We start from the raw sequence: 27132 nt of genomic DNA on the forward strand, positions 1-27132 counted from the left end.
CAGGAGCTGAAGGGCTCCAGGAGAGCTGGGGAGGGACTTGGGCCAAGGGCTGGGAGGGACAGGAGGAGGAACAATGGCTTTGAGCTGGGAGAGGAGAGACTGAGAGTGGAGAGGAGGAAGAAATTGTGGAGAGTGAGGCTGACTCTGGCACAGGGTCAGGGAGGCTGTGGCTGTGCCCTGCCTGCAGGTGCTCAGGACCAGGCTGGATGAGGCCTGGAGCAAGCTGTGCTGGTGGGAGGTGTCCCTGCCCATGGCAGGGGGCTGGAGCTGGGTGCTCTGGAAGGTCCCTTCCAACCCAAAGCTTTCTGTGCCTCTGTGTCCTCAGCAGGGGGGTGAAGCACTTTCCCTTGCACTCAGCTGCTGCTTGGTTGGGATTCTCAGCAGAGCTCTCCCAGGATATTTCCTTTGTTGTTTCTGCAACATTCAGTCAAAAGGAGCAAAGTTCTGGTGAGCCCTGTGGGGTCCAGGGGCTCAGGTGGTGCTGGGTGACCTCCCAGTGCAAGCCTTTGCTGTCCCCTTGCTCTCTGGAGCATGGATTGTTCACAGTGTCACAGAATCACCAAGGCTGGAAGAGACCCCAAGGATCATCCAGTCCAAGCTGTCAGCACAGAGCTCATGACCAGGCCATGGCTCCAAGGGCCACATCCAATCCCCTCTGCAACACCTCCAGGGATGGGGACTCCACCACCTCCCTGGGCAGCACATCCCCAGAGCCAACAACTCTCTATGGGAAGAACTTTCTCCTCACCTCCAGCCTGAACCTCCCCTGGCACAGCTTGAGACTGTGTCCTCTTGTTCTGGTGCTGGCTGCCTGGGAGAAGAGCCCAACCCCCACCTGGCTCCAACCTCCCTGCAGGGAGTTGCAGAGGGCAATGAGGTCTCCCCTGAGCCTCCTCTGCTGCAGGCTAAGCAACCCCAGCTCCCTCAGCCTCTCCTCCCAGGGCTGTGCTCAAGGCCTCTCCCCAGCCTTGTTGCCCTTCTCTGGACACCTTCAAGTCTCTCAATGTCCTTCCTGACCTCAGGGGCCCAGAACTGGACACAGGACTCCAGGTGTGGCCTAACCACTGCAGAGTCCAGGGGCACAATGACCTCCCTGCTGCTGCTGGCCACACTCTTCCTGCTGCAGGCCAGGCTGCCCTTGGCCTTCTTGGCCCCCTGGGCACACTGCTGGCTCCTGTTCAGGCAGCTGTCAATCAGCACCCCCAGGTCCCTCTCTGTTTGGCAGCTCTCAGCCACTCTGCCCCCAGCCTGTAGCTCTGCCTGGGGTTGCTGTGGCCAAAGTGCAGCCCCTGGCACTTGGCCTTGTTGAATGCCATCCTGTTGGCCTCTGCCCATCTGTGCAGCCTGGCAAGGTCCCTCTGCAGAGCCCTTCTGCCCTCTGCCTGACCAACCTCTGCCCCCAGCTTGCTGTCATCTGCACATTGGCTGCTGGCTGACTCCATCCCCTCCTGCAGATCATCAATGAAGATGTTCAAGAGGCTGGGGCCCAGCACTGCTCCCTGGGGCACCCCACTGGTGCCTGGCTGCCAGCTGGCTGTGGCACCATTCACCACCACTCTCTGGGCTCAGCCTCCAGCCAGTTCCTGACCCAGCTCAGAGAGCTGCTGCCCCAGCCAGGGGCTGACAGCTTGGCCAGGGGTTGGCTGTGGGGGATGGTGGCCAAGGCCTTGCTGCAGTCCAGGCAGACCACATCCACAGCCTGCCCCACAGCCACCAGGCAGCCCCCTGGGCATGGAAGGAGCTCAGGTTGCAGAGGCAGGACCTGCCCTGCCTGAATCCCTGCTGGCTGGGCCTGAGCCCTTGGCCATCCTTCAGGTGCAGTCATTGCCCCCAGGATGCTCTGCTCCATCCCTTTCCCTGGCACTGAGCTCAGGCTGCCAGGCCTGGAGCTTCCAGGTTCCTCCATCTGACCCTTCTGGTGCAGGGGGTGCTGCTGTTTGGAGCAGCATCCTGCAGCCTTCCAGCTCAGCCTGCAGCAAGGATTCAGCCCTTGGGTGTCCCTAAGGCTGCTCTGCCACCTCTGCTGCCTCGCTGCCAGCCTGCAGGGAGGGTGCTTGGGGATGTGCTGAGAGCCCTGCTCAGCAGAGGCACTCCTGGGTTCCAGCAGCACTGCCTGGCACTTGCTGGGAAGGTTTTGTTCCCCTGGGAGCTTGTCCCAGATTGGCTAAATTAAGACAAAAGCTTATCTGAGGCTGCAGCTTTGGAGGCTTCCTGCAAGCCTGAAGTGCTGCAGGCTGCTGTGAGCACAGTGCCCTGCTGCAGGGATGAGCTCCTCCTGGGCACCCTCCACCTGCCCCTGCCCAGAGGCTCAGGGTCTCTTGCAATCCATGCTGCTGTTTTCCCCACATTCATTCCTAGGAGCCCTCTGCCTTGTACCTCCCAGGGTGCTCTTGGGGACCCCTTTGCCCATGTGCTTTGTGGCCACAGTGCTCTGCTTCCCTGCCTCACACAGCTCAGCCCCTGCTGCCTTTCCCATTCTCCCACTCCTTGTTCTCCCCCAGGTTCCACTTCCCTCCCCCTGGCACAAGCCCCCAGCATGGTGTTTGCTTTGCCAGGAGGTCAGGGTTGCAGATGGCACCAAGCTGGGGAGCAGGAGGACCTGGCCAGGCTGGATCCATAGGCAGGGATCAGTTGTATGGAGCTCAACAGAGCCAAGGGCTGGGTGCTGCTCTTGGGCCACAGCCACCTCAGGAAGGCTGCAGGCCTGGAAAAGCAGCTGGGGGTGCTGGGTGCCAGCAGCTGGAGAGCAGCCAGGGGGTGCCCAGGGGGGCAGGAAGGGCAGCAGCAGCCTGGCCTGGAGCAGCAGTGGGGTGACAGGAGCAGGGCAGGGATGGTGCTCCTGGACAGGGCACTGCTGAGGCTGCTCCTTGAGTGCTGGGTTCAGCTCTGGGCCCCTCACTCCAACAAGGACACTGAGGGCTGGAGCAGGGCCAGGGAAGGGCAACAGAGCTGGGGAAGGGTCTGGAGAAGAGGGCTGGGGAGAGGCAGCTGAGGGAGCTGGGGGGTTGAGCCTGGAGCAGAGGAGGCTGAGGGAGACCTCATTGCTCTCTGCAGCTCCCTGAGAGGAGGCTGCAGCCAGGGGGGGGTTGGGCTCTGCTCCCAAGGAACAAGTGGTAGGATGAGAAGAAATGGCCTCAGGTTGCCCCAGGGGAGGTTTATGTTGGACATCAGAGGAAACTTCTTCACTGGAAGGGTTCTCAGAGCCTGGCCCAGGCTGCCCAGGGGGCAGCTCAGTCCCCATCCCTGCAGGTGGCTGCAAGAGGCAGAGCTGTGGTGCTGAGGGCCATGGCTTAGCCCCAGCCTGGGCAGAGCTGGAGCAGGGTTGGGCTGGAGGAGCTTTTCCAACCAGGACAATTCTAGGATTGAGGCACAGAAGTCCCTGCTCCAGGTCCCTCCTCCCAGGCACAGCACTGGAGCTCAGTGGGGCTGGAGGCTGCAGGGGGAGCAGGCAGAGCCTGGGACTGAGGAGCAGCAGTGTGGAGAGCTCTGCCTGAGGTTCAGGCTACCCCAAGCAGCCCATGGGAGGATGTGCCAGGCAGGCTCCATCTGTGTGCCACCAACCAGCCTCCCTCCACGAGCTGAGGGCTGCTGGATGCCTTTGGAGAGCTGGAAGAGCAAAGAGGAAATGTTGAAGGCTACAAAGACCTCAGGTGGGAGAAGCCTCTGGGGAAGCTTCTGGAGAGTTTGTGTTGGGGAAGACTTGATAGAATCACAGAGTTGGTTGGGTTGGCAAAGGCCTCTGAGCTCCCCCAGGCCAACCCCAACCCCCCCATGGCCACCAAACCCTGGCCCCAGTGCCATGGCCACAGCTTGCTGCAACCCCTCCAGCCATGGGGACTCCACCACCTCCCTGGGCAGCCTCTGCCAGGCCCTGACCACTCCTCCAGCAAAGACATTTTGCCTCCTCTCCAACCTCAGCCTCCCCTGCCACAATTCCAGGCCAGTTCCTCTCCTTCTGTCCCCTGAGCCTGGGGAGCAGAGCCCAACCCCCCCTGGCTGCAGCCTCCTCTCAGGGAGCTGCAGAGAGCAATGAGGTCTCCCTCAGCCTCCTCTGCTCCAGGCTCAACCCCCCCAGCTCCCTCAGCTGCCTCTCCCCAGCCCTCTTCTCCAGACCCTTCCCCAGCTCTGTTGCCCTTCTCTGGCCACACTGCAGCTCCTCAGAGTCCTTCTGTGTGCCCAGGGGGCCAAGAAGGCCAAGGGCAGCCTGGCCTGCAGCAGGCACAGTGTGGCCAGCAGGAGCAGGGAGCTCATTGTGCCCCTGGACACTGCACTGCTGAGGCCACACCTGGAGTCCTGTGGCCAGCTCTGGGCTCCTCAGGTCAGGAAAGAGGTTGAGCTGCTGGAAGGTGTCCAGAGAAGGGCAACAAAGCTGGGGAGGGGTCTGGGGCACAGCCCTGGGAGGAGAGGCTGAGGGAGCTGGGGTTGCTTAGCCTGCAGGAGAGGAGGCTCAGGGGAGACCTCATTGCCCTCTGCAACTCCCTGCAGGGGGGTTGGAGCCAGCTGGGGGTTGGGCTCTTCTCCCAGGCCCCCAGCACCAGAACAAGAGGACACAGTCTCAAGCTGTGCCAGGGGAGGTTTAGACTGGAGGTAAGGCAGAAGTTCTTCCCAGCCAGAAAGATTGGCCCTGGGGATGTGCTGCCCAGGGAGGTGGTGGAGTCCCCATCCCTGGAGGTGTTCAGGAGGAGACTTGCTGGGGTGCTGGGTGCCATGGGTTAGTTGTTTAGGTGGTGTTGGATGATAGGTTGGACTTGGTGATCTTGAAGGTCTCTTCCAACCTGGTTTGGTCTATTCTATTCTAGTCTACTCTACTCTATTCTTGGGGTGAGGAGCCAAAACTGGACACAGCACTCAGGGCCCAGCAGCTGCCCTGGGCCCCTCTGTGTCCTGGCCCTGCTGCCCCATGCAGGGGGGCAGAGTGCTGCTGGCACAGGGGCTGGGGCAGTGCTGTGGCTCTGATCAAGCTGAGGAGGGCTCTGAGTCCTCCACTTCCTGGGCTCAGATTGCCTAATATGGTCAGGAATGTCCCATGGGCTCTGCTGTCTGCAGGGCAAAGCTGCACTGCCAGAAGGCTCCAGAGCAGGGGCAGCTGCTGCTGGCTGCTGAGGAGGTCAGGTCTGGGGACCACTGTGTGCTCCTGCTCATCCCAGCCCCTCCTGCTGCAGGCTGGGGGGCTCTGTGGGGCACTGAGGACACCAGGGGCTGGCCCTGGTCCTCCCCTGGCTCCCAGCAGGGGCACAGTGAGCTGTGGGAAGGAGCCAGCTGGGCCAGGGCCCAGGCAAGGCTGATGGTGCCAGGAGTCACTGCATGGCCATCCTTGAAGCAGAGAGCAGCAGGGGGGCTGTGAGGGGAGGCAGAGGGGCAGCAGCCCTGGGCAGGCTGGGGGGCAGCAGCCCTGGGCAGGCTGGGGGGCAGCATCTCTGGGCAGGCAGGGGGGCAGCAGCCCTGGGCAGGCAGGGGGGCAGCAGCCCTGGGCAGGCTGAGGGGCAGCAGCCCTGGGCAGGCAGGGGGGCAGCAGCCCTGGGCAGGCTGGGGGGCAGCAGCCCTGGGCAGGCAGGGGGGCAGCAGCCCTGGGCAGGCTGAGGGGCAGCAGCCCTGGGCAGGCTGAGGGGCAGCAGCCCTGGGCAGGCTGGGGGGCAGCAGCCCTGGGCAGGCTGAGGGGCAGCAGCCCTGGGCAGGCTGGGGGGCAGCAGCCCTGGGCAGGCTGAGGGGCAGCAGCCCTGGGCAGGCAGGGGGGCAGCAGCCCTGGGCAGGCTGGGGGGCAGCAGCCCTGGGCAGGCTGAGGGGCAGCAGCCCTGGGCAGGCTGAGGGGCAGCAGCCCTGGGCAGGCTGGGGGGCAGCAGCCCTGGGCAGGCTGAGGGGCAGCAGCCCTGGGCAGGCAGGGGGGCAGCAGCCCTGGGCAGGCAGGGGGGCAGCAGCCCTGGGCAGGCTGAGAGAGACCAGCCCTGGGCAGGCTGAGGGGCAGCAGCCCTGGGCAGGCTGAGGGGCAGCAGCTCTGGGCAGGCTGGGGGGCAGCAGCCCTGGGCAGGCTGAGAGAGACCAGCTCTGGGCAGGCTGGGGGGCAGCAGCCCTGGGCAGGCTGAGGGGCAGCAGCCCTGGGCAGGCTGGGGGGCAGCAGCCCTGGGCAGGCTGGGGGGCAGCAGCCCTGGGCAGGCTGGGGGGCAGCAGCCCTGGGCAGGCTGGGGGGCAGCAGCCCTGGGCAGGCTGGGGGGCGGCAGCCCTGGGCAGGCAGGGGGGCAGCAGCTCTGGGCAGGCAGGGGGGCAGCAGCCCTGGGCAGGCAGGGGGGCAGCAGCCCTGGGCAGGCTGAGAGAGACCAGCCCTGGGCAGGCTGAGGGGCAGCAGCTCTGGGCAGGCTGGGGGGCAGCAGCCCTGGGCAGGCTGGGGGGCAGCAGCCCTGGGCAGGCTGGGGGGCAGCAGCCCTGGGCAGGCTGAGGGGCAGCAGCTCTGGGCAGGCTGGGGGGCAGCAGCCCTGGGCAGGCTGGGGGGCAGCAGCCCTGGGCAGGCTGGGGGGCAGCAGCCCTGGGCAGGCTGGGGGGCAGCAGCCCTGGGCAGGCTGTGAGCAGGGGGCTCTGCCCAGGCTGTGCTCTGCTGTGCTTCCAGTGCCCTGGGGTCCTGGGGAGCTGGGGGGAATCAGGCAGCATCACAGGATGGTAGGGGTTAGAAGGGACCCCCAGGCATCATCCAGTCCAGCCCCCTGCCAGGGCACTGAGCAGATCCCCCTCAGCCTCCTCCCAGCTGAGGAGGTCCCTACAGACATTTAACTCCTCCTCAGCTGTCTCCAGCCAGAGTGCTCAGATCTGCTCTGCTGCTTTGCCTCCTGAGCTCCCCAGCCTCAGGGGCTGACCCTGGGTGCTGGCAGGGGCAGCAGCCTTGCTGGCTGCTCTCCCTGTGATGCAGCAGTGCAGTCACCAGCCTGGCTGCTGGGCTCCTGCTTGCAGCCCAGGGCAAACTTCCTGAGAGCCTGCCAGGGGCTGCAGGGCACAGCTCTGAGCTGGGAGGTGGAGCTGAAGCAGTGCCAGAGACTCTTAGAATGGATCAGGTTGGAAGGGACCTTAGACATCATCTATCCAAGCCCCTGCCATGGGCAGGGACACCTCCCCCCAGCCCAGGCTGCTCAAGGCCTCATTCAGCCTGGTCCTGAACACCCCCAGGCAGGAGGCAGCCACAGCCTCCCTGGGCAGCCTGTGCCAGGCTCTCCCCAGCCTCACACTGCAGAACTTCTTCCTCAGCTCCACTCTAACCCTGCTCTGCCTCAGCTCCAAACCCTTCCCCCTGGGCCTGGCTCAGACCCCCTCAGCCAAAGTCTCTCTGCAGCCTTCCTGCAGGATCCCTTCAGGTCCTGGCAGCAGCTCTGAGGTCCCCCTGGAGCCTTCTCCTCTGCAGGCTGCACAGCCCCAGCTCCCTCAGCCTGTGCTCCCAGCAGAGCTGCTGCAGCCCTGGCAGCATCTCTGTGGCCTCCTCTGGGCTCTCTCCAGCAGCTCTGTGTCCTTCTGCTGCTGGGGACAGCAGAGCTGGAGGCAGGATTGGAGGTGAGCAGGGCAGAGCCCAGGGGCAGGATCCCCTCTGCTGCCCTCTGCCCACCCTGCTCTGCTGCCTGAGGGCTGCAGGAGGCTCTGCTGGCTCCTGGGGAGCTGCTCCTGCTGCAGATGGAGCCCAGTAACACAAAACCAGCTCAGATCTGATCTGCCAGTCCCAGGCAGATGAAGCAAAGCAGCAGGTCCTCCAGGAATGATGTAGAAGGTCACAGACTGGTTGCTATTTAAGGGAGCTTTGTGCTGTAACTTCTTGCTCAGTAGATGGCTGCTGGAGGCCCTGCACAGCCCCTGGAGCCTGATCCTTCACAGTTGTCAGCAGGTCATTGCTCCTGGAGCAATGGGGCTGAGCTTGGCAGTGCCTCAGACACCCACCAGATGCCTTGGCTGTCCCTGGCATTGCTGGGAAGCCTCTGCAGTGACTTCAGATTATCCTGTGTCAGCCTGGGCTCCTGCCCCTTCTCCTGCATGGCAGCCCAGGACCTTCTGCCTTCTTCCCAGTTAGAGTGGAGCTGAGGAAGAAGCTCTTCAGTGTGAGGCTGGGGAGAGCCTGGCACAGGCTGCCCAGAGAGGCTGTGGCTGTGCCCTCCCTGGAGGTGCTCAGGACCAGGCTGGATGAGGCCCTGAGCAGCCTGTGCTGGGGGGGAGCTGTCCCTGCCCAGGGCAGGGGCTGGAGCTGGATGCTCCTGAAGGTCTCTGTGAAGCTGTGAAGTTGTTCCCTGGGCCTTACCCCACACATGCTCCCAGCTCTTGCTTTGTGTCCCACTCTGTTTCTCATCTTTCACCTTGTGAGGGCCAGCAGCATGAGTCTGAGCTCATCCCTGGGGCTGGAATGCCAGGCTGGGAGGGCCCCCAGGGATCAGCTGCTGCAGCTTTTCCTGGCACAGCCTGGCCTGGCCCAGGCCCTCCCCAGCCCAGCCTTGGCTGTGGCAGTGTGGGGACCCCACCACCTCCCTGGGGAGGTCACTGCTGGGCTGATTGTCCTTCTTGGGCTGCATTTTCCTCTTGTGTCCCACAGGAATGTCCCCAGCAGGAGCCTGTCCCCATCTTCCCTCCTCTGCTCCTAAAAAAGGACTCTCAGCTTCTCTGTAGCCACCCTTCAGCTACTGGAACCTGGAGAGGTCTCCCCTGAGCCTTCTCTCCAGGCTGAGCAAGCCCTTTTCCCTCAGCCTTCCCTCCTCTGGCAGCCTCCTCCTTGGATCACCTTTGTGGCCCTTCTCTGGGCCCCCTCCAGCCTGTCCACATCTGTTGTGTCCAGGGGGGGCCACACTGAAGGCAGTGTTCCAGCTGTGGCCTGAGGGGGCTGAGGGCTCTGTCTCTGCTTGGTGCTCTCCTGGCAGTGCTGCTTTGGGGCTGTCAGGTTCCCTCTCTCCAGGGCATGCTCTCAGCTGTGTGCTCCTGTGTGCTCCTCACAGCAGGGTCTGTGCCCCTCTGGGAGCTGCTGATTGTACTTGGTTGTCACTCATCCAGCAGGCTGCAGGGAGGGAGCCTCCTCTGGTGTGCCTGAAGTCATCCTCCAAAACCTCTGACCTGCTGCTCTGGAATTCCTGCAGGCAGCAGGCGGTGTCTGGGCAGCCCTTGGTGGCCCTGCCCTGCTGACAGAGCTGTCTGCTGCCTGCTGCACAGGCAGCAGGAGGTGGCCTTGGCTGCAAGCCCTCTGCTGGGAGCCCAGGCTGAGAGAGTTGGGGCTGTGCAGCCTGGAGGAGGCTCCAGGGAGACCTCCTGGTGGCCTGGAAGAAAGCTGGGGACAGAGATTTGAGCAGGGCCTGTTGTGCCAGGACAAGGGGAGATGGTTTGAAGTAAAAGAGGCAGACTGAGAGTGGAGAGAAGGAGAAATGTTTGGTGCTGAGGCTGGGGAGAGCCTGTGCCAGGCTGCCCAGAGAGCTGGGAGCTGCCCCATGCCTGGCACCAGGGCAGGGCAGGTTGTGTGGGGCTGGGAGCAGCCTGCTGGGGTTGGGGCTGTCCCTGGGGGCTGCAGGGGGTTGAGCTGAGCTTTGGAGGTCCCTTCCCAGCCAAACCATTCCATGATTCATGACTGTATCTGCTGGGTGCTTGCTGCTGGCCCTTCTCTCCCATCTGTGCTGCTTTGTGGCAGGGTCTCTGTGAGGCTGCTGGCTCCTGGGCAGCCCCTGCAGCGTGGGGCAGCCCCAGGCCCAGGTAGTAAATGGTTTCTCTCCCAGCTGGGTCCAGAAGGAGCACCAAAAGCAGAAGCTGATTTGCCAGATGGCCAAGGAGGAGCTGAAGAGTGAGCTAAATTTATGTGGAAAACTGCACTCAGATTCCCTGGCAGTGAGAGAGCCTCTGGCAAGCAGCACTGCAGGCAGGGTGCTGTGCTGCAGGGAGCCCAGGCTGGGGCTGCTGCTGCTCCCCCTTGGCTTTAAAAGGTCACTTTTTGTTCTGGCTTGGTACCCACCCACATGCTTCTCCTCACTAAAAGCCTCATATAAGGCAACTGACTGCTAGGGTTTTGCTCCTGGCCATGGAAATTCCCTGCTGGAGAGAACTTCCCTGGGCAGGAGGTCAAGATGGAGAAGCCTTGAGCTGCGAAAGTCCTTCCTGGGAGGAGGCTCCCAGCAGCTTTGCTTCCACAGAACCAGAGGGTGGTAGGGGCTGGAAGGGACCTCTGGAGCTCACTCAGTCCAACCCCCTGGCAGGGCAGGGTCAGCAGGAGAAGGTGACACAGGAGCACATCCAGGGGGGGCTGCAGTGTCTCCAGAGATGGAGACTCCACCACCCCCTGCCCCAGGGCTCCAGCAGCCTTCAGTTGCAGAAGTTCCTCCTCATGCTCACAGGAGCTTCTGATGTTCCTTTTGTGCCCTTTGCCTCTTGTCCTGTCCCTGGGCACCCCTGGAGCAAGCCTGGCCCCATCCTCCTGACCCCCACCCTTGCAGTATTGATCAGCACTGATCACTTCCCCTTCAGGCTGCTCTTCCCCAGACTGAGCAGCCCCAGCTCAGCCTCTCCCCTCAGAGCTGTTGCAGTCCCCTCAGCAGCTCTGTAGCCCTTTGCTCAGCCTCACCTCAGCTCATGCTCATTACTCACTGTAGTAGGTGCTTGGCAAGCAGCTCCTGCTGGGCTCAGCTCTGCCTTGGCTCTCTCTGCATTGCTGTGTTTACAGATCTGTGCCTTTTTCATTGCTCCTGGAGTTCATTCTTGGGGGTGAGCATCACCTTCTGCACCCTCACCTGCTGCAGCTGAAGGCAGGCCAGGGGCACAGCTGGGCAGCAGTGTGTTGAAGGCCTCCAGCTGTGGCCAGCAGCACTGCAGCTTTGTTTCTGTCAGCTGGGGGCTGCCCCTGAGCAGCTCTCTGGAAGGTTTTGCCCTGCTGGAGTGGCTGAGACTGGGGGAAGTGAACAGAGCCCCATGGAGCTGAGCAGATCAAGGCTCTGTTGAGTGCCCCAGGATTTCTGTCTCTCTGTGTCATGGGACCTGGAGAGGGCAGCTTGGACTTGCTGATCTCTGAGGTCTTTTCCAAGCTGGCTGATTCTCTGGTTGAGCAACCTGGGCCAGTGGGAGGTGTCCCTGCCCTTGGCAGGGGGGTTGGGACTCGGTGATCTCTGAGCTCCCTTCCCACCCAACCCTTTCTGTGTTGCTCACCTGCTTGCCCCAGGAGCTCCACTGCCCTGGCAGGTTCCTGCTGGACTAAAACCTCACTGCTGAAAAGGAGACAAAACCTGAGCAGCTTGTGCAGCTGCACTCCTGCCATGAGCACTTGGTGCTGCTGCTGAAATGGGGTCTGCTGTCCAGCTGCCCCCCAGGGGCTGTGCTGACCTGGGCATTGCTTTGGGCATTCCAACAACTAGGAAAGAAAGAATTTCCCCTGCAGCAGGTGGTCAGATCCTGCCCACACAGAGCTCCTGTCCCATCCCAGACCACATCCAGGCTGGGTGAGGAGTGGCTGTTGAGGAGAAGGCCTTGGGGGTGACAGACTCCCCAGGGGCCAGCAGTGGTCCCTGGCAGCCCAGAGCCAGCTGAGAGCTGAGCTGCAGGCAGGGCAGGGAGAGAGCAGCACAGGGAGGGGATTCTGCCCCTCTGCTCTGCTCTGCTCAGCCCCCACCTGCAGCACTGCCTCCAGCTCTGGGGGGCCCAGCACAAGGAGGACCTGGAGCTGCTGGAGAGGCTCCAGAGGAGGCCACAGAGATGAGCAGAGGCTGCAGAACCTCCCCTGTGGGGCCAGGCTGGGAGAGCTGGGGCTGTGCAGCCTGCAGAAGAAAGAGAAGGCTCCAGGGAGAGCTCAGAGCAGCCTTGCAGGAGCTGAAGGGCTCCAGGAGAGCTGGGGAGGGACCTGGACCAAGGGCTGGGAGGGACAGGAGGAGGAACAATGGCTTTGAGCTGGGAGAGGGGAGACTGAGAGTGGAGAGGAGGAAGAGATTGTGGAGAGTGAGGCTGGGGAGACTCTGGCACAGGCTGCCCAGGGAGGCTGTGGCTGCCTCCTGCCTGGAGGTGCTCAGGACCAGGCTGGATGAGGCCCTGAGCAAGCTGTGCTGGTGGGAGGTGTCCCTGCCCATGGCAGGGGCTGGAGCTGGATGCTCTGGAAGGTCTCTTCCAACCCAAACTGTTTTGTGTCTCTGAACATTGTGGCAGGTCCTTGGCCTGCACTCACCCTGCTCCCCTCTGGCCCTCCTGCAGGGTTTGCTGTCTCAGGGTCCCTGCCATGGTCTGTTAATACCTTGCCAATTCCACCACATTCCCTCTTTATCTCAGCATGGTTGAGCTGCTCCAGCCCCTGCAGACAGCTGGATGGGGAGGAGGGAACCTGGCAGTGAGCACTTGGCTGAGTGCAACTGCTGGAAGAGGTCTTTGTGCTCAAGGGTGGATGAAGCCCCCTGGTCTGAGGTGTGGCTGATGTTCTGAGGGGGCAGTGGGAAGCTTCTCTCTCTGCATTTCATCCTGCTTCAACCACAATGGTTCTGTGATGGTCTTGAGCTGGGGACAGAAACCTGGCTGTGAGCAGAGCCAGGTGTGGGGAGCTGAGGGTCCTGGCTGTGAGAGGAGCCAGGTGTGGGGGGCTGAGGGTCCTGGCTGTGAGAGGAGCCAGGTGTGGGGAGCTGAGGGTCCTGGCTGTGAGAGGAGCCAGGTGTGGGGGGCTGAGGGTCCTGGCTGTGAGCAGAGCCAGGTGTGGGGGGCTGAGGGTCCTGGCTGTGAGAGGAGCCAGGTGTGGGGGGCTGAGGGTCCTGGCTGTGAGAGGAGCCAGGTGTGGGGGGCTGAGGGTCCTGGCTGTGAGCAGAGCCAGGTGTGGGGGGCTGAGGGTCCTGGCTGTGAGAGGAGCCAGGTGTGGGGGGCTGAGGGTCCTGGCTGTGAGAGGAGCCAGGTGTGGGGAGCTGAGGGTCCTGGCTGTGAGCAGAGCCAGGTGTGGGGGGCTGAGGGTCCTGGCTGTGAGAGGAGCCAGGTGTGGGGGGCTGAGGGTCCTGGCTGAGCAGCAGAGCTGCCACTTAGGTAATGATTGCATTCAGTGATCTTCAAGGTCTGTTCCAACCTGAGCAACTCTCTGATTCTCTAGCACAGAATGGCAGAGGTTGGAAGGGACCTCTGGAGATGAAGTCCAAGGCCCTGCCAGGGCAGGGCACACAGAACACATCCAGGGGGGGCTGGAAAGTCTCCAGAGGAGACTCCAAACCTCTCTGGGCAGCCTGCTCCAGGCCTCCAGCAGCCCTCAGTTACAGAAGTTCCTCTTCATGCTCAGTGGAACTTCTGCTGTTCAGGTTTCTGCCTCTTAGCTCTTGTCCTGTCCCTGGGCACCACTGAACCCAGCCTGGCCCCATCCTCCTCACCCCACCCTTGAGGCATTGAGCAGTTCCCCCTCAGGCTGCCCTTCTCCAGGCTAAAAAGCCTCAGCTCCCTCAGCCCTTCCTCATGGGAGAGATGTCCCAGGCCCCTGTGCTGTGCCCTCTCCCGCAGCTCCCTGCCCCTCTGGAGCTGGGCAGCCAGAACTGGAGCCAGTGCTCCAGCTGTGGTCTCACCAGGGCAGAGCAGAGGGGGAGGAGGAACCTCCCTTGGCCTGCTTGAAGCACCCCAGGAGGCTGTTGGCCTTCTTGGCCAGCAGGGCACATTGCTGTCCCATGGGGGAAACTTATTGTCCACCAGGACTCCAAGGTCCTTCTCCATGAGCATGAAGCAAGTTCTCATAGCCATGGGAGCTGCTGCTGGTGTGAGTGTTGTGAGGGATGGAAATGCTCAGTGCTGGGCTTGCCCCAGGGGCTGTAGCCCTGAGTGGGATCCAGTCTGTGGTCTCAGCCATTTGGTGTTGGCAGAGCAGTGCCTGCCCTGTCTGTGTCCTCTGCTGCAGCCCTCCTTTGGTGTTCTGATTGCTGCTGCTCCCTCTCACCATTGTCCCTTCTGGAGAAGATGAGCTCACAGCAAAGGAATCCCAGATCCCAGCATGGTTGGGTTGGAAGGGACCTCTGGAGCTCACCCAGTCCACCCCCTGCCCCAGCAGGGCTCCCCCAGCAGCTTGCCCAGGGGCACAGTGCCCAGGGGGGGTTGGAAGCTCTCCAGAGGAGGAGACTCCACAACCTCTCTGGGCAGCCTGCTCCAGGCTCCAGCAGCCTCAACCCAAGGAATTTTCTCCTCCTGGTCAGATGGAACCTCCTGGCTGCCACTTTGTACCCCTTGCCCCTTGGCCTGGCCCTGGGCACCACTCAGCAGAGCCTGGCCCCAGCCTCTTGCCCCCCACAGCTCCTTTAGCTCTTGCTGAGCATTGCTCAGCTGCCCTCTGGGGCTGCTCTGCTGCAGGCTCTCAGCCCCAGGGCTCTCAGCTCCTGCCAGAGCTGCTCCAGGCCCCTCAGCAGCTTCCCAGCCTCCCCTGGGCTCTCTCCAGCAGTTCCCTGTCCCTCTTGAATTCAGTTTCTCCTTCTTGTGCAAAACTCTCTTTAAGTTCAGCCTCTGAAGTCAGAGAGATGCCAGAGGTGGCAGTGCACACTGCTGCTGCCCAGCCTGCCCCCAGCTCTGCAGCTGAGCTCTCAAGGCACCTTCTGCCCTCTTCCCAAACCAGAACTGTGCCCCAGAGAACTGCTGCAAGACTTCTCCTGCAGACAGAGTTTGCCAGCTGGGTGCTGGAAGGCAGCTCCTGTGCTCAGAATGGGCCTTTGAATTGTTTGTGTTTAAACAGAGTGGAGGTGAGGAGGAAATTGTTGGCAGTGAGGCTGGGGGGAGCCTGGCACAGGCTGCCCAGGGAGGCTGTGGCTGCCTCCTGCCTGGGGGTGTTCAGGGCCAGGCTGGATGAGGCCCTGAGCAGCCTGTGCTGGTGGGAGGTGTCCCTGCCCATGGCAGGGGGTTGGAGCTGGATGCTCTCGAGGGTCTCTTCCAGCCCAGCCCAGGCTGTGACTCTGTGCTGTCCTCAGCCCACACTGAAGCTCTCTGCTCCGGCTGCCTCCTGCTGCTCCAGCTGTGGCTCAGGGGGTGGCTTGCAGCCTTCTCATGACAAATGCAGTGCTGGGGATGAGCAGGGGGGGGTCTGATGCTGCAGGTGCAGTCAGAACCTGTCAGCTGCTGCAGCCCTGGGGAGGGAGGGAGGGAGGGAGGTGCTGTGCCGGGGCCGCTCCGCGCACTGCAGAGGAGATCCTGCTGGCTGCCAGCCTTGGATTCCATTTATGGCAAAGTGCTGCAGTGCTGCCCAGCACCTTCCCAGCACAGCCCCTGCTGACCACTGAGGCCTCTGCTGCAGCCCCTCAGCCTGCTGCTGCCCTCCCCGGGGCAGGGGAGCCCTGGGGCCGGCGCTGAGCCTGCCCACGCTGCCCCAGCGCCCTCGGAGTGGGCTTTGCAGAGCAGCTGCTCCAGAAGGGGGGGGTGGGAAGGGACCTCTGGAGATCATTGGGTCCAATCCCCCTGCCAGAGCAGGAGCACCTAGAGAAGACCACCCAGGAGCATGTCCAGGTGGGTTTGGAGTCTCTCCAGAGGCTGAGACTCCCCCACCTCCGCGAGCAGCCTGCTCCGGGGCTCTGCCACACTTCCAGTGCAGGTCTTGGTGGTCAGATGAGCTTCTGATGTTGCAGTTAGTGCCCAGTGCCCCTTGTCCTGTCCCTGGGCACCACCCTCCTGACCCCCACCCTTGAAGTATTGATCAGCACTGATCAGAGCCCCTCTCAGGCTGCTCTTCACCACACTGACCAGCCCCAGCTCCCTCACTCCCTTCTCACAGAGCTGTCCCAGGCCCCTCAGCATCTTTGGAGCCCTTCCCAGCTACTCCCTGCCCTTGAACTGGATCAGAGAATTGTTAGGGTTGGAAGGGAGCTCCAGGCTCAGCCAGTCCCAACCCCTGCCATGGGCAGGGACACCTCACACCACAGCAGGTTGCTCACAGCCACCTCCAGCCTGGCTGCAAACACCTCCAGGCAGGAGGCTTCCACAGCTCCCTGCTGTGGATCACAGTCACAGATAACTGATGTACCAAAGTGAAGGTTTATTGTGACAGCTTTTGGTCTGCCTCTCTCCTGGGCTCAGTAGCAGTGCTGCTGACCCCAGATGATGCCCTGGGATGAGCAGGTTCTGTGCAGGACCAGCAGCTCAGTGCAGGCAGCCAGGGCAGGGAGAGCAGCAGCACAGGGAGGGGATTCTGCCCCTCTGCTCTGCTCTGCTCAGCCCCCACCTGCAGCACTGCCTCCAGCTCTGGGGCCCCCAGCACAGGAAGGACCTGGAGCTGCTGGAGAGGCTCCAGAGGAGGCCACAGAGATGAGCAGAGGCTGCAGAACCTCCCCTGTGGGGCCAGGCTGGGAGAGCTGGGGCTGTGCAGCCTGGAGAAGAGAAGGCTCCAGGGAGACCTCAGAGCAGCCTTCCAGTACCTGAAGGGCTCCAGGAGAGCTGGGGAGGGACTTGGGCCAAGGGCTGGGAGGGACAGGAGGAGGAACAATGGCTTTGAGCTGGGAGAGGGGAGACTGAGAGTGGAGAGGAGGAAGAGATTGCTGAGAGTGAGGCTGGGGAGACTCTGGCACAGGCTGCCCAGGGAGGCTGTGCCCTGCCTGGAGGTGTTCAGGACCAGGCTGGATGAGGCCCATGGCAGCCTGGGCTGGTGGGAGGTGTCCCTGCCCATGGCAGGGGGTTGGAGCTGGATGCTCTGGAAGGTCCCTTCCAGCCCAACCCATTCCTGAACCTGAGGTCCAGTAACCCTCTGCCTGTGGAGCCCTCCCCCCCCAGGTGCTCCTGGCTTATCAGCCCCAAGCTCAGACTGATTTGGGCTTCTCCTTTGCAAGCAGCACTGCTGGGGGCAGGTCCTGGGGGCAGTGCAGCTCCAGTGCAAGGCACAGGAGAAACTTCCAGGGCTGAGGCTCTGTGGAGGCTGCAGGAAGCTGCCTCTCGGTTTGGGCTTAACTGAGCACAAGTGCAGGTCAGGCTGAGGGCAGGAGGGGGTCAGAGCATTGGTTAAGCTTTGTGCCCAGGGTCGGTGTGGCCCGGGGGGGCTGCAGTGCTCTCCCAGCAGGGGAGGTTCAGCTTTGTCTGTGCCGAGCCACAGGAAGCCTCCTCCTGCCTCTGCCCTCCCTTGCCTGCAGCAGTGCTTAATGAGTGTTTCATGGCTCAGCCCAGCTCCTCCGGGCTGTTTCACACAGCTCCTTCAGCCCCGGCACAGTTATGGGATGGGCAGAGAGTGGTTTGCAGCCTGGCTCTTGGGAACAGCTGCCAGGGGACTTGCAGCTGCTCCCTTTCTCCAGGGGAGAGCCAGGAGAGTGCCAGAGGAGTGCTTGAGGAGTGATGGAAGCATTGCACAAAGCAAAGGCTGAGTCACAATGGCAGTGGTGCCCTGGCCTGGGCCATGGCTCCACACACCCCCAGGGCTCCTGCAGCTGGGGGAAGCCAGAGGGGGCAGGGGGGAGAGGTTTGTTCCTCACCAGCCAGCTCTGGGGAAGGGGCAGCAGCAGCAGCTGAGCTCAGCACTAACCAGAGGAGGTCTCTGCTGCTCAGAGTCAGCAAAATGGTCTCAGCCATGGGTTCAAAGCAAAACAGGCTGGGAGGGGATGAAGGGCTGGGGAGCAGCCCTGTGGAGAAGGCCTTGGGGGTGCTGGGGGTGCAGAGCTGGCCAGGAGCAGGCACTGAGCACTGCCAGCCCAGCCCCAGCCTGGGCTGAGCCCCAGCAGGGTGGGCAGCAGGGGCAGGGAGAGGATTCTGCCCTCTGCTCTGCTCTGCTCAGACCTCCCTGCAGGGCTGGGGCAGCTCTGGAGCCCTCAGCACAGACAGGGCCCTGGGGGAGCAGGGCCAGAGGAGGCCACAGCAGTGCTGGCAGGGCTGGAAGCCCTCTGCTGGGAGCCCAGGCTGAGAGGGTTGGGGTTGTGCAGCCTGCAGAGGAGAAGGCTCCAGGGAGACTTTCAGTGACCTTGCAGTGCTGCAAGGGGGCAAGATGAAAGCTGGGGAGAGACTCTTGAGCAGGGTCTGCTGTGCCAGGGCAAGGGCTGATGGTTCAGAACTAAAAGAGGCAGATTGAGAGTGGAGAGAAGGAGAAATGTTTGGTGCTGAGGGTGGGGAGAGCCTGTGCCAGGCTGCCCAGAGAGCTGGGAGCTGCCCCATGCCTGGCACCAGTGCAGGGCAGGTTGTGTGGGGCTGGGAGCAGCCTGCTGGGGCTGGGGCTGTCCCTGGGGGCTGCAGAGGGTCAGGACTGGGTGACCTACAAAGGTTCCTTGCCAGCCAAACCACTCCAGGATCCCATGAAGCATGTTGCCTGCCTCTCCCTCCTGCTGCTCCTGCCCTGGGCTCCAGCTGGCATCTCCTGGCCCTGCAGTACAGCTCTGTTGTTCTTGCCTTGCTTGGCTCATTGCAGAGCCAAGATCACAGAGCTCAAACTCTTCCCCAGCACTGAGGTCAGCTGGCAGGGAAGGCTCATCCCTGGCACCAAACCTTCTTACCCTCCAGGCAGCTGTGGCTGTGCCCAAGGTGCATGTCAGGACCATGAGCACCCAGGCTGTGCTTGGGGCAGTGTTGGTTGACCCAGGACAAGGAGACCAATGCTGGAGACCTTCCAAGAGCTGAGTGGTCTGCAGGGTGCTGTGCTGGGATGGTCCCTGGCTGTGTTTAAGGGCAGAGATGTGGCCAAGGAGAGCATCCTGCTGCTGTGACCCCCAGGGCCATGGCTTCAGCTCTGCCTCTCCAGCAGCTGAGGCTGGCCCAGCTGGAGGCACCAGAGTGCTTGGTGCCTGCTCAGGGGAGATAGGGAGGGTTGGCTGCCTATGAAAGGAGTCAGCTGGATGGGAGGGCTGCAGAGATGTGCAGAGCCTGCTGGAGCTGCTGTGGAAGGGGACAGCCAGCACTCTGAGGACATGGTTTGGGGATAATTTATAGCAAAACTGCCAACCATCCTCCCTCAGCCTTCAAGCTTCCTCAGAGCTCTGCTCTCCCAGGAGGGTTTCTCCTTTCCTTCTCCTCTGCATTGCCTGGAGAACACTCTGGGGGCTCACATCAGCCCAGAGCATCACTCTGCACCTTCAGCTCTGCTTTGTTTCCAGGCTGGCTCTGCTGCAGCTCTCTGCTCCAGGGCTGTTCACATTTCTGTGGCCAGTGTCCTGTTCTCTAGGGGAAGATTTCCAGCACAGTTCAAAGGTGGTTTTCCCTTTGGGGCTCTAACCTCTCCCATCATTTCCATGGCCCTGGGATCCTCCTCTAACTGGTGAACAAACCTGGGTCCAAACACGAGTGTCAGTGCCAGGGGAAGGGAGCAGAGAGAACATCTGAGTGGGAAAGGGTCTGCAGAGAGTGATCAAGGCCAAGGTCCAGGAGATTGGATTTGACACATGAATACAGCAGCCCAGACTGGGCTGGGTGGGAAAAGACCTTCAGAGCTCCTCCAGCCCAACCCCCTGCAGCCCCCAGGGACAGCCCCAACCCCAGCAGGCTGCTCCCAGCCCCACACAACCTGCCCTGCACTGGTGCCAGGCATGGGGCAGCTCCCAGCTCTCTGGGCAGCCTGGCACAGGCTCTCCCCACCCTCAGGGGCAAACCTTTCTCCTTCTCTCCACTCTCAATCTGCCTCTTTTCATTTCAATCCATCACCCCTTGTCCTGCCACAACAGGCCCTCATCAAAAGTCTGTTTTCATCTTGGAAGGGACCTCATCATCCCTGCTGCTCCTGGCAGGCATTCCATGGGAAGCAGGCAGGATGGGGACCAGCAGAGCCATCAGGGCAGGGAGGGGAAGGAGAGGAAAAGAAGGACCTGGGCCCAGGGGGGAGATACTGAATGGGAGAGTCCAACATAGCTGCACCTTGAGTCCTGGGTTCAGCTTTGGGCCCCTCAGGCCCAGAGAAGGGCAACAGAGCTGGGGAAGGGTCTGGAGAGCAGGGCTAGGGAGGAGCAGCTGAGGGAGCTGGGGGGGTTGAGCCTGGAGCAGAGGAGGCTGAGGGAGACCTCATTGCTCTCTGCAGCTCCCTGAGAGGAGGCTGCAGCCAGGGGGGGTTGGGCTCTGTTCCCCAGGCTCAGGGCACAGAAGGAGAGGAACTGGCCTGGAATTGTGCCAGGGGAGGCTGAGGTTGGAGAGGAGGCAAAATGTCTTTGCTGGAGGAGTGGCCAGGGCCTGGCAGAGGCTGCCCAGGGAGGTGGTGGAGTCCCCATGGCTGGAGGGGTTGCAGCAAGCTGTGGCCATGGCACCTGGGGCCAGGGCTTGGTGGCCATGGGGGGGTTGGGTTGGGGTTGGCCTGGGGGAGCTCAGAGGCCTTTGCCAACCCAACCAACTCTGTGGTTCTATGAGAAGAAACCTCGGGGTGGTTTTGCCCACAGGGGCCCTGCAGCATGAAGCCCACACCTGGGCAGTGCCAGGGCCTTGTGTCTGGTGGCTGTGGGGATGCTCACAGGAGAGGAATTTCATCCTCCTGGGGCTGTGCAACATCCCTGCAGGAAGCAGCATCCCTCACAGACACAGTGAGACCCAACCCCTGACCTGGCTTAGCAAAGCTCAGGAGGTGAGGAGCCAGGCAGGAGTCAGGCTTCACTCTCAGCCAGGGGAAAGCAATCCCTGCCAGAAGGCAGGAAGCAGCCCAGCACCCAGGCAGCTGTGGGGAGCTGCTGCTGCAGCGTTTGGCCGTTCCACATCTCCTGCCGCTGCCCCTGCCAGGCACAGACCCTGCTGGCTCCCTCCTCTTTAGCCTGAGTGATTGCCCACCACCACCCTGCCTCTCGGCAGGCTGTGAGGCTTCTGCACCGGCTGACTAATTAGCTTTTAATTAGCAGGGAATAGAAAGCTCAGGTTGTGTTTTGCTTTGACGCTCTGGCTGCTGGAGCTGGAGCTCCCCCGCCCCCTCCTCAGCGCCAGCCGCGACCGCGCAGGGCTGTGGCCGTGGTTTGGTTCGGGACTGGCTGGGAGGAGGAGCAGAGCCCTGCAGTTCGGAGCTGGGGAACTCCACCTGGGTGACTAAGCCGAGCTCTGTCAGCTCCCCTCCAGCCTGCTGCTGGCCACACGGGTTTGCCTGGTTTCACTCAAGTGTTTTGAAACCCCAGAAACTGAGCGGAGTGAAAGGAGCCCTGCCGTGTGCCGGGGCTGCAGAGGAGCCGCTGGAGTGTCTGGAATGGCCTTCTGGTGACAGAGCCGGGCTGGAGGCTGGGAGGGGTGGAGGATGGGGTGATGATGAGTGCAACAGATGGAGGCTGGAAAGATCAAGGTCCTGCCACCGTCTCCTTGAGCAGCAGGGTGCCTGTCACCGCCTTCTTGTGTGTCTGGACTTCATTTCCTCACCTTTAAAAGGGAATGCAGAAGTATCACCAGGCAGATTTAGACCTCTCCAAACCTTCCCCCCCTCCCCCTCCTGCCGGCAGTGAGTGAGCAGCCTCCTCCTTGCTCGGGGGGAGCTCTCCAGCAGGACCTGAACTCCAAGGGACTTTTGGAGAGGACAATGGCTCAGCCCCGTTCCCCTCTGTGGCTGCACAGCGATGCTGCATGGCCCTGGACAGTGAAGATCACAGCAGCATGGAACCACAGAACAGAGTCATGGAATCATAGAACCAGAGAACTGTTGAGGTTGGAGGAGACCTTTGAGGTCAAGTCCAAGGGTGAGGATGCTGGCTGGCAGGAGGCATCCCTGTGGCTGCTCTTCCCAGCAGCCTCCCCCAGCTCTGTGCCAGGGAAGCTGCAGAGCTGCCAAGCAGGGTGCAGGGGAAGGGCAGTGTTTCAGGCCAGCAGAGGTGCAGCACTGTGGTGATTGATGCTCTCCACGTGGCTGTGTGGAGGCCCTGTGCATGTGCTAGGGAGTGTGTGCTGGTGACCAGCCCTGCAGCTGGGGCTGCAGTGGCCTGCAGGCACCCAGGGACCGTCAGGAACTGCTCTGGGGGGGTGTGAATGAGTCCAGATGAGGACACATCCCTCAGACTGGTGCTGGTTCATTGCTGTGGCCTTACTGGAACTGGTCCAGTGCAGCTACCTGGGCTGATGCCTTTGCAGCAAAGGAAAGCATGGATTTGCATCCTGCCAGCTGCAGGACTGCATTTAGTGTCGCTGTGCAAGCTGCCACGGAGGGGCTGAGCGGTGTGTGCCAGGTGACCACCAGAGAATCACTGAATGGTTGGCTTGGGAGGGACCTTAAAGCTCATCAGTTCCACCCCACTGCCATGGACTGGGACACCTCCCACCAGCCCAGGTTGCCCAAGGCCTCATCCAGCCTGGGCATCCACAGCCTCCCTGGGCAGCCTGTGCCAGAGTCTCCCCAGCCTCACTCTCCACAATCTCTTCCTCCTCTCCACTCTCAGTCTCCCCTCTCCCAGCTCAAAGCCATTGTTCCTCCTCCTGTCCCTCCCAGCCCTTGGCCCAGGTCCCTCCCCAGCTCTCCTGGAGCCCTTCAGCTCCTGCAAGGCTGCTCTGAGCTCTCCCTGGAGCCTTCTCTTCTCCAGGCTGCTCATTTGACAGGACATTAGGGACACGCAGTGTACAGCCCCTGGGACACTGCAGGGATGTTCTCCAGTGAGCCAACCTGTGCAGCAGCACAGTTCCAGCTGGCTGGGACTTTGTGGAGAGGTGCAGGCTCTCCCCACCCTTCCTCCATCCCTCCCAGCTCCTCTCCCCTCCTCCTCCGCCCCAAAGGCTCCTTCCAGCGAGGCTGCATTGCACAAGCTGTGCTTCTGACGGCCCCAGCCAGGCTGAGGAGCAAGCAGCACCCATGCTGCTGGGCTGCAGGAGTGTGTCCTCCCTTCAGGGGCAAGAGCTGCTCCGTGGCCTTTCAAACCTCTGCCTTTGTCACTGCCACCAAACGCCTGCAGGGCCTGGAGCTGCGCCGAGCGCCCTGGACGTGCCCCCGGCCTGCCCCCCGCAGCCTGCTGCGCCTCGGCAGCTTCTGAGGTCTCTTTTCCTCCCCCTCCTCCTTTTCCCCTTTCCTTCTCTTTTTTATTGTTTCCCCCCCTCCCCTCTTTTCCCTACAAGTGGCAGCCCAAATCCCAAGCTGAAAGTGAATCGCTGCTGCTGGCTGCCCTCCAGCATTCCTGGCGGAGCGAGTCAGGATCTGGAATGTCAGAAGGCAGCGGCGGGAGGGAAGGGAGAAGGCTGCGTGTGGGGAAGGGAGGAGGAGGAGGAGGAGGAGGACGGAACAAAACACAACTTCATCAGGACTGCCCCTTCCAGCCCAGCCTCCGTTCCTGGTTTGTGCTCCCGGAGCACACAGGGCCGGCAGAGGGCTGGCAGCGGCGCCCGGGCGGCACCGGCTTTGGGGCTGCTTCCCTTGGGCTCGGCCGGCTAAGCCCAGCTGCTTCCCCGGCTCTCTCTCCCCAGCCGCTGCAGTTCTGGGGGGTGGGGGGAGGCCGCCCCGGCCCCGTGGCACTCGCCCTGGCCCAGGGGCAGTGTCCTTTTGCGGAGAGGCTGGGCCGGGGCTGAGCCGGCGAGGCTGGCACGGAGCAGAGGCTGGCACGGAGCAGCGCCCGGCGCTGGAGCACGGCGAGTCCTTGACACCTCCGCTTCGGCTTCGCGGACCAGAAACGGTGCCGGAGCCTCTCAGCTCTCCCTGCGGCAGATTGATGCCTAAAATTATACACCCTAACCAGCAGGGTTTAATTACCAGAGCTGGGAATAGTTTAATTAGTTTGTTGTGACCTTGGAAGAAGGACCTGCCCGGCACCGGAGAGCGAGACCCGTGCCGGTGGGGAGCGGCGGCCCCGGGGCCATGTCGTCCCTGTACGGCAGGAGTAAGGAGTACACCCGCAGCAGGAAGGCTCAGTCAGACTCTCCCCCGTCCTCTCCTTCCCCCACCGCAAAGACTCTCAGAGTAAGCAGCTTTTTCCTTTCTGTCTTACACGGAGACCTGCTGGGCGCCGGCTGCCGGCGCAGCCTGGGGGCGGTGGTTTGTTGTCCGGCCCCCGCAGAGCTCTGCCTGAGCTTTGCTTTGTGCAGAGGATGCTTGAGAGGAAGCTTGGGAAGGTGCTTCTGGAGCAACAGGTTGGAAGCCGCTGCCAGAGCCCTGGCCTGGGATTTGTTGTGCTAATGGCTGCGGGGAGCTGCGGTGCTGGTGCTTCCCACCCCACCTCCCCCCCCAGCACAGCTTGCTCCAGGTGCCAGCCAGCCTGGCCCTGAGCACCTCCAGGCAGGGCACAGCCACAGCCTCCCTGGGCAACCTGTGCCAGTGTCTACCCTCCCTCACTCAAAAACTTCTTCCCCATCTCCACTCTCAGTCTGCCCTCTCCCAGCTCAAAGCCATTGTTCCTCAGCCTGGCACTCCCAGCCCTTGTCCCAAGTCCCTGCCCAGCTCTGAAGGATTCCTGGCTCCAAAACATTGGGGGACCAGGTTGGATGGGGCTTGAGTAAATGGCCACTGGAATGTGCTGCCCAGGGAGGTGGTGGAGTCCCTGTCCCTGGAGGTGTTCAGAAAAGGCTTGGATGTGGCCCTTGGAGCCAGGGTTGAGTTGCCAGGAGGGGCTGGGTGATAGGGGACAGCTTGGACTTGCTGATCTCTGAGGTCTTTTCCAAGCTGGCTGATTCTCTGGTTGAGCAACCTGGGCCAGTGGGAGGTGTCCCTGCCCTTGGCAGGGGGGTTGGGACTCGGTGATCTCTGAGCTCCCTTCCCACCCAACCCTTTCTGTGTTGCTCACCTGCTTGCCCCAGGAGCTTCACTGCCCTGGCAGGTTCCTGCTGGACTAAAACCTCACTGCTGAAAAGGAGACAAAACCTGAGCAGCTTGTGCAGCTGCACTCCTGCCATGAGCACTTGGTGCTGCTGCTGAAATGGGGTCTGCTGTCCAGCTGCCCCCCAGGGGCTGTGCTGACCTGGGCATTGCTTTGGGCATTCCAACAACTAGGAAAGGAAGAATTTCCCCTGCAGCAGGTGGTCAGATCCTGCCCACACAGAGCTCCTGTCCCATCCCAGACCACATCCAGGCTGGGTGAGGAGTGGCTGTTGAGGAGAAGGCCTTGGGGGTGACAGACTCCCCAGGGGCCAGCAGTGGTCCCTGGCAGCCCAGAGCCAGCTGAGAGCTGAGCTGCAGGCAGGGCAGGGAGAGAGCAGCACAGGGAGGGGATTCTGCCCCTCTGCTCTGCTCTGCTCAGCCCCCACCTGCAGCACTGCCTCCAGCTCTGGGGGGCCCAGCACAGGAAGGACCTGGAGCTGCTGGAGAGGCTCCAGAGGAGGCCACAGAGATGAGCAGAGGCTGCAGAACCTCCCCTGTGGGGCCTGGCTGGGAGAGCTGGGGCTGTGCAGCCTGCAGAAGAGAAGGCTCCAGGGAGAGCTCAGAGCAGCCTTGCAGGAGCTGAAGGGCTCCAGGGGAGCTGGGGAGGGACTTGGGCCAAGGGCTGGGAGGGACAGGAGGAGGAACAATGGCTTTGAGCTGGGAGAGGGGAGACTGAGAGTGGAGAGGAGGAAGAGATTGTGGAGAGTGAGGCTGGGGAGACTCTGGCACAGGCTGCCCAGGGAGGCTGGAGGTGCTCAGGGCCAGGCTGGATGAGGCCCTGAGCAAGCTGTGCTGGTGGGAGGGGTCCCTGCCCATAGCAGGGGGCTGGAGCTGACTGAGCTTTAAGGTCCTCTCCAACCCATTCCATGAGTCTGTGAATGCACCAAGGTGCAGGAGCTGGGAACACTTCAGAGCAGTGTTGCTGGCAGCCCCTGGGGTGTGTGCAAGGCTTTCCCTAGGACCTGGATCCCCCTCAGGTGGTCTCCTCACCCTCCTCCTCACCCTATTACCATGCCAGAGGCCAGGGCTGGAGGGATTTGTTTTACAGAGACAGGGTAATTTTAGCTGTGAGCACTCAATTAGCCTGAGCTCTGCTCCCTGCTCTCTCAGAGGCACTTTGTCTGCTGCTCTGCAGCCACAGAGCTCAGTCTGCAGAGAGCATGGCCCCAAAGATCTGAGAAGGGTTTGAAGCTGCAGCTGCCTGCTGTGGCTGGAAGCAGTCACAGAGTCACAGAACCATGGAACAGGAGGGGTGGGAAGGGATCTCTGGAGCTCATCCAGTCCCAGCCCCTGCCAGAGCAGGGTCACCCAGGGCAGGGCACACAGAACACATCCAGGTGGGGTTGGAAAGGCTCCAGAGGAGACTCCACAGCCTCTCTGGGCAGCCTGCTCCAGGCTCCAGCAGCCTCACACCAAAGAAGTTTCTCCTCCTGTTGAGGTGGAACCTGCTGGGTTCCACTTTGTCCCCTTGGTTCCTGGCCTCAGGAGCTTCACCCCCCCCAGCTCTGGTGTCTGCTGGATGCTCCTGGGCTGGTGACTCTCTAAGCCAGGGGCTCAGTCTGTGCTGTCTTCCTGGCTGCACCTCTGGGGAGCTTTAGATGGTCTAACCCCATGCCCTGTGTGCTGAGCTTGACTGTCCTCATCCAGTGCTTGCCCAGTGAATGCCCAGCTGCTGGTACCAGGATCCTGCCCCTGTGCTCTTACAGAGTGAGGCTGGGAAGGTTTTTGTTCCCTTCAGGCCCCAAGGCTTTTCAGATCAGTGCTGCTCAGCCTGCCCAGACTGAGTCTCTGTCCCCACTTTGTGCATCTGAGCTTATAAACCAGTGACAGACCTCCCCCAGGGGCTGCTTCCCAGGCCTTTGAGTGCTGCTCTCCTGGGAGGCTGGAGGAGGTGGGGGGAGCTCTCAGCTGGGTGCAGAGAGGGGCTGAGGGGGAGGTCCTGGGGAAGAGCTTCCCTCAGCCTCTCCTGGCAGTGGAGTGCTGCTGAGGCACCCTGTGAGCATGGCAGTGCTGGCAGTGCTGGCAGTGCTGGCAGCAGCAGTGGTGGTGCCAGAGTGGCTCCAGAGCATCCCTGCAGGCTGCCAGGAGGATGGCAGCAGGCTTGGTGCAGCGGCAGGGCACAGAGGCACAAACCTGACCGTGAGAAGTTGCATCTGCACATGAGGAGGAACTGCTAGGGGTCAAGGCTGAGCTGGAGCAGGCTGCCCAGGGAGGTCCTGGAGCCTCCATCTCTAGAGGCCTGCAAACCCCACCTGGATGTGTGGCTGTGTGCCCTGCCCTGGCAGGGGCTTGGAGAGGATCATCCCCAGAGGTCCCTTCCGGCCCTGCCCCTGGCTCTGTGAGACTGCACTGGGCTTGGAGGCAGCAGGGGAAGCAGTGCTGGCACTGGCTGGCTGCTGGCACTGGCTGGCTACTGGCACTGGCTGGCTGCTGGCACTGGCTGGCTGCTGGCACTGGCTGGCTACTGGCACTGGCTGGCTGCTGGCACTGGCTGGCTGCTGGCACTGGCTGGCTGGCTGCTGGCACTGGCTGGCTGCTGGCACTGGCTGGCTGCTGGC

The 27132-nt window shown here is 62.2% G+C and overlaps 1 protein-coding gene across 2 annotated transcripts in view; it reads left to right on the forward strand.

Moving 5' to 3' along the window:
• The window catches only part of PPP1R12B (protein phosphatase 1 regulatory subunit 12B), a 188930-nt gene that overhangs the window by 126108 nt on the left and 35690 nt on the right, over window positions 1–27132 (forward strand). Inside the window, exon 1 of one of the 2 annotated variants that reach the window (XM_009899781.2) lies at window positions 23539–23680. The exons of the other annotated variant lie outside the window; for it this stretch is intronic. Coding sequence (XP_009898083.2) covers window positions 23579–23680 — 102 coding nt within the window. The 5' untranslated portion in view covers window positions 23539–23578. Of the gene's footprint in view, window positions 1–23538; window positions 23681–27132 lie in introns of those variants that run through there. 2 annotated transcript variants of the gene reach the window in all.

Source organism: Dryobates pubescens, chromosome 35 (genome assembly GCF_014839835.1).
Source record: "Dryobates pubescens isolate bDryPub1 chromosome 35, bDryPub1.pri, whole genome shotgun sequence".
Classification (NCBI taxonomy): Eukaryota; Metazoa; Chordata; class Aves; order Piciformes; family Picidae; genus Dryobates; species Dryobates pubescens.